The sequence below is a fragment of the Nicotiana tabacum genome, chromosome 17 (genome assembly GCF_000715075.1).
Source record: "Nicotiana tabacum cultivar K326 chromosome 17, ASM71507v2, whole genome shotgun sequence".
Classification (NCBI taxonomy): Eukaryota; Viridiplantae; Streptophyta; class Magnoliopsida; order Solanales; family Solanaceae; genus Nicotiana; species Nicotiana tabacum.
In genome coordinates, this window is record NC_134096.1 from 90,114,317 (window position 1) to 90,120,579 (window position 6,263).

The 6,263-nt window shown below is 34.6% G+C and overlaps 1 protein-coding gene across 3 annotated transcripts; it reads left to right on the forward strand.

Annotated features, from left to right (window-relative positions):
* The first annotated feature begins 1,345 nt into the window (after positions 1-1,345).
* LOC107831532 (uncharacterized) lies at positions 1,346-5,239 on the forward strand. 3 transcript variants are annotated; one of them, XM_016659304.2, is made up of 3 exons: positions 1,346-1,485; positions 2,002-2,835; positions 3,642-5,239. In XM_016659304.2, the coding sequence occupies exons 2-3, from the start codon at positions 2,122-2,124 to the stop codon at positions 4,923-4,925; spliced, it is 1,998 nt and encodes a 665-aa protein (XP_016514790.1). In that variant the 5' UTR covers positions 1,346-1,485; positions 2,002-2,121; the 3' UTR covers positions 4,926-5,239. The 3 variants fall into 3 exon arrangements, with proteins under 3 accessions (XP_016514790.1, XP_016514794.1, XP_016514793.1); XM_016659308.2 differs by lacking the exon at positions 1,346-1,485 and adding an exon at positions 1,500-1,625; XM_016659307.2 differs by lacking the exon at positions 1,346-1,485 and adding an exon at positions 1,640-1,784.
* Positions 5,240-6,263: the final 1,024 nt, after the last annotated feature.

The window sequence follows — 6,263 nt, forward strand, 5'->3', positions numbered from 1 at the left end:
TCTACTCAAAAACACCTTTTTCCTTCTAAAAACTTGACTAAACACTTCAACTTTGAATTTTTTTGGCCTTGTAGAAGCTTGGTCAAATATCTATTAATCAAATCCACTCATTGTGAGATATTTTTCAATATCAAATGTTATTTTTTTTGTTTTGAAAAATTAACTCCGCTTGCTAAGTAAGACATTTCTTGGGCGATTTTAATGTGTAATTGCCTGCAAATAAATGCCGCTAAAAGTCATTTATTTACTGGAAATTATTGAAATTTTTATGAACACTCTTTTTTTTGTTGCTAAATCGTCAGTGTCTATCAATACAGTTGCAAGTAACTAATTGCCTATAAAATTTTATGCAACATTTTTTATTGTCGTCGGTAGCTAAGAACCTATCTTAGTTTTACGAATCCTGTTAATTTCAACTGTGTAATTGCCCCTATGAAAACTGAAAAGTAAAAGAGAACCTAATTACTACCTTAGTCATGTCAGCTAATTTTCTATGCAAAGGAAAAGTACTTTTGGTTAGGTGGTCACCTGGTGTCTAGTAATCAAATAATTTGGCTCTAAGGGCTCGTTTGAGTACGAGAAATAAAAGATAATTAATCTCATGATTAAAATTGAGATGAGTTTATACTATTTTTGGTTGTGATAAAATCGTGGTATAATTAATTTCGAAATTAATTATCTCGAAATTATAGTATTTTTTATCCTTATGGAAGAATAAGATAATTAATCCTGAAATAATTAGTCATGGAATAACTTGTTTCCAACCAAACGACCCCTAAAAGATCAAAGATGACCAAATGAAAAATCTCTGAAATAATCCAAGTTTATTCGATAAAGTGACGTAAAGAAAATTTCAAGGGAGGTTGTTATTACAAAATATAGATCCTCCAACAATTAATGCCACAAATTCTTTTTTGGTGTATTAGTTATATACAGTAAAACTATCATTTGAAACTGATCTCAGTAAAACAGACGAATAATGAATACGCTGTAATATTTATAATCATATATAAAGGGGATCAATTTTGAAAATGCAGATTTGGAAAGAAATCTTTGATATTTTCTCTACTACATTAATACTAATTACATGCACTAATTCTGCCCTCCTTAAAATTAGTACCGACATGAAGAAAAGAAGTTAAAAATGGGGCATGATTGGTAATACTAATTACCAATTTACCATAGTTCCGCGGAATCAGTTTTGGCGCTTTCTTTCACTTCTGAATTAGCAGCCTTTTCACTCAGAGTCACAATTCCTTATTCACTCAATTAAAAAAGATCTATACTATTCAATATTTGTATCAAATAATAAATATAAAATATTTCAGTAAATAATTTTATTTAAGACCTTTAATATAAACTACTTTTGATTTAGATACAAAAATTGGCCTAGATAAATACTTTTCCTTCACCTAACTCTTGCATTCGCTTGCACTTCCCTATTCCATATTTCTATGAAGAATCTCTCCTCCTTTTCATGAATTGGTACGTATTTACTCTTGCACTTCCAATAACTTTGTTCATTCTTTCCATGAATTTTATTCTCTTAATTATGTGAGAAACTACCTCTGAACATTTCTTAGTGGTAGAGTACACATCAATTTTTACAGGACTAACTAATGATGGTCTCAATCTATCTTCTCTCTCATATATCAAACCTTTTCTGGTTTTTGTCTTCTCTTTTTTATAACTAAATGATTCTTTATCCATGTGTTTCTCCTGTCATTCTTCACATTTTTGTACCATTTTCTTGGATATTTTAGTTAGTATTCGTATACTTGGAGGTAGTTCAACTATTTTGTAACCAATTATTTGATCATTGTGTGTACTCTAAGCTTAAAGATAACTCATTTACTCCATTGCGTCTCTTCTTGAATACATGTTTATTGCTTGTATCTCAGTAGGGTCTTACTCATAATTGTTGCTTTGTGGGTCAAATTCCTTTATGTCATTCATTCCTATCTCTTTGTGATAGTTAACTGTTTAGTTTTCTTGTTGCAGAATCTTTAATTTTCCCTCTCGAAGCTGTTGAAAAGAGCAATCTTGGACATTTTTCAGTTAGAAAAATTCTATCTTTGTGGCTCAAGTTCTCTCTGTATATTGAAAAACTGTTTGTTTAAAATGCCTCCAACATATTTTCCTCTTCGTTGGGAGAGTACAGGGGACCAATGGTGGTATGCTTCACCAATTGATTATGCAGCTGCTAATGGTCATTATGATTTGGTCCGTGAGCTTCTTAGATTAGATGGTAATCACCTTATTAAGCTCACTTCACTACGTAGGATTAGAAGGCTTGAATCTGTTTGGGATGATGAAGAACAGTTTGATGATGTGGCTAGATGCCGGTCACAAGTTGCAAGAAAATTGATGCTTGAATGTGATACTAAGAAAGGGAAAAATTCCCTACTTAAAGCAGGATATAGTGGATGGCTTTTATATACCGCTGCCTCTGCTGGAGACTTGGGTTTTGTTCAAGAATTGTTAGAAAGGAACTCACTTTTGGTTTTTGGAGAAGGGGAATATGGTGTTACTGATATATTATATGCTGCTGCTAGGAGTAAAAGTTGTGATCTTTTTAGGGTTTTGTTTGATTTTGCTGTATCACCGAGGTTTTTGGCGCGTGATGGTGGAGAATTGGATAATAAACATAGTGGTGAGGTTCCATCTGCTTATAAATGGGAGATGATGAATAGAGGAATTCATGCTGCTGCTAGAGGAGGTAATTTGCAGGTACTAAAGGAGCTTCTTGCTGATTGTTGTGATGATATTTTGACTTATAGAGATATTCAGGGCGCGACACCTTTGCATGCAGCTGCTGGAAAGGGCCAAGTTGAGGTATGACTTGCTTTGGTTGTGTACTAATTTCAGCATTTTGCATTATATGTTCATTATATGTATGAGAAGATAACTGCTTAGTACAAAACTACTAAATTTGATGGTCTGCATGCCAACTAAACTCAGCACTTCTCTTTCTCAGCCAGCAATTCTTTACCATTGATTGTATGAGGCTCTTGTTCTAGCCGCTTTATCGAGTCAGTCTTAATTTGAGGCTTTGAAATGAGAACACTATTCTTATAATGTTATACTGTATGTTAGTAGAGTGTTGTAGAACTTTGACAATCATCTATTTTGCCTTACTGCTTCATAGAGTCTTGATTAGTTAATATGTCTACTTTAGAAAGTACTCCTGTTCAGAAATCTGTGTATCAGATTTCCCTAGCTTGTGATTTCCAATTCAAGACGCGATATATCAAACTGATATGATCAATTGTGTAATTGACTTACAATTTAAGAGGGTTTTGTCTAAATAGTGATTCACATTTCTATGTGGTGAGCAAATTAACTTTTCTTTGCACTGATGTTTGCTTTTGGTCAGGGTCTACCTACGTCTTTTTAAAACAGTAAAAAGATGAGTTGAATTTTTGGATCGTATTATCATCTAATAATAAATGGTTTACTTCTCATTTGGTGTTACCTCTCTTTTGTGTGTTTCTCATGTTGGAAGAATACCTTCAGAACAAGCTTTGATGTTGTAATTGATGTGATCAGGAAATCTTGTGTATTTGAAAGAGCTAATATTAATGTTAGCAGTTAGGTTAATATTTTCTTAGTGCCTTAATTCAGTCTGTTCATGTATGCAGGTTGTCAAACATCTTATAAAATGTTTTGATATTATCAACTCCACAGACAATCAAGGCAACACTGCATTACATATTGCTGCTTCTAGAGGCCAATTAGCTGTTGTTGAAGCTTTAATTGTTGCACTGCCCTCATTGGTCTGTTTAAGGAACAATGCTGGTGAAACATTTCTCCATGTCGCGATTACTGGTTTCGAAACTCCTTGTTTCCGTAGATTGGACCATCAAATCCAGCTCATGAAACAGTTAGTTTGTGGGAAGTTTTTCAACATTGAAGAAATTGTTAATGCTGAAAATAATGATGGTAGAACCGCGCTTCATTTAGCTGTCACTGGAAACATTCATTCTGAACTTGTGGAATTACTAATGACTGTCCCTGCTGTTAATGTCAACACTCGCGATAAGGATGGAATGACACCACTTGATATCCTCAGGCAACGGCCACTTTCTGCTTCATCAGAACTCCTTACGAAACAGTTGATCTCTGCTGGAGGAATTTTAAGTCATCACGATTATTCAGCAAGGAGAGCCGTAGCATCACACTTAAAAATGCAAAACATAGGTAGCAGTCCTGGCACTTCATTCAGACTATCTGACACTGAAATATTCTTATACACGGGGATTGAGCGCGATGGCTATGAAAGCTCAGAGCCGAGCATCCCAACAGGACAAAGTCAACACAATTTGAGTACTGAAAGTTGTTGTCCTGGAAATGGGAGTAAACCAAGTTCTGCAAATAATGCTGCACAAAGGCTGAAAAGCTTTTTCCATTGGCCAAAAATAAGGAAAGGAGACAAGAGATTTGTGGATCATAGTTCTGCTAGAAATTCAGAAGCAGCACCTGTTCCTCTTCGACAAAGATTCTCCAAGCCTTCATCTCTTCCAAACAACAAACGAACACTCTCCGTTAGGAGTAACGTTCCAAGTCCAACAGCGAAAAAGAAACTTGCGTCGGGGCTAGTAAATGGTGTTATGCTGGCAATACCACATCTTAGTGTCCGTCGTAGATCATCTTGCTCTAGTTCATTCTCAGTTTCGTCAATATCTTCACTTACTTCTTTGGACCAACAAAAAGCCACCCAAATTGAGAATGAGCTTGCTAGAGCTTCTTGTTCTAATCACGTACGAGCTAAATCATCAGATTCGACGTTCAAACACATCACTGGAAACAAAAGTTTGGTGAACCAATACTTGTGTTTTGGTGCTTCAGAACAAACTGTCGAAGCTACTTCAAGTAGGCTGCAGCCATATGCAATTTATGAGCGTTCTGTTCTATCCACAGCTTGATCTTTTAGACTGGGACTTCAGTAATTTGGCAGTTTCGTGAGCTCTTAGTTTCATCCTTAAGAAATCTACATGTCCCTATAGTTTAGTAGTAGCTACTAAAACTTCCATGTAGTAGTCTCTTTGCTCTAGAAGAAATGTAAATCTGTTTGATGTTTTAATTACATTGTGTAACTCCTCTATGAGTTGTAACTTAAAGAAATTTCCTGGACCTTTAGAACTGATTTATGAAGCTTTCTTAGTTGTGTGCAAGTTTTCCTTGAAAAAAGTTGTATAATAAACATGCTTTAAGAATATGCATAAGTGAGACTAACAAAGTTGTCTATTCCTTTAAGAATAAAGCACCAAATCGACTATAAATATTTCGGTTTGCTTTACGTTCATTGAGATTGGGATGTAAGTTGCAACAGTAATGCAGCTTTCTTCGTAGTTCACTCTCGTATCTGGGCCTGAATACACATATAATATACATATTTTATCATATTTTTGATATATTTGGCTAGCGAATATAATTATTTTTGGTCAATCGGTCAAATGTGTCCTGATCTTGGGGCCACTATTGAACTTATACCCGCATTGCACAAAAATGATAACTTAACCCCCATTGGAATACACTTTAAACGACATCTAAAGTTCCAAAAATTCGCGTTTGAAGTTAGAAATTTCGAGTAGTTCTGTGTTTGAAGTTCTCCTCGTGACAGTACAAACTTCAGATCGAAGTAACAAAATTTCGGGTAATGTTCGCGTCTGAAGTTCTCCCCCGACAGTGCAAACTTCAGAAAATCGCGTGTAAAGTTATGTAGTGTAAACTTCAAAGCGTAAAATTGCTCTTAAGGTGCACTTAAGATTAATTACTCTGAAGTGCAGCCTATTTTTTGCATACACTTGAGACGTTTTCATCTGAAGTTCAAACTCCCAGAAATAAAACTTGTTTTTCGAGTTTCAACAATTTAACACATGATTCAACGCCCAAATCTTCTCCAAATAAGCTCAAATTTGAAACAAAAGTTTCAAATATCATAAAAAATAAACCCCAATCATTAATTTGTCGAAACAATAATAAATCTAACAAACCATTTTATCATCTTCAAGAATCTCTCTTTTTGTCGCACTATTGTGTTGGCTTTATAAGATGATAATAAATCAGTTGTACCTTGACACCCATTAGAACCCAAAGTTATTCGTGGCAAAAATTTACCCCAAGAAATAAATGATGGAATATTACACTTAGAAAGGCCGAGAATGACATACAACATAGTGAAAATAGTGTATATGCAGTAATTCCATTCATGAAACGAAAGAATAGAAAATGAACTTGTAATTCGATTGAAAACACAAACA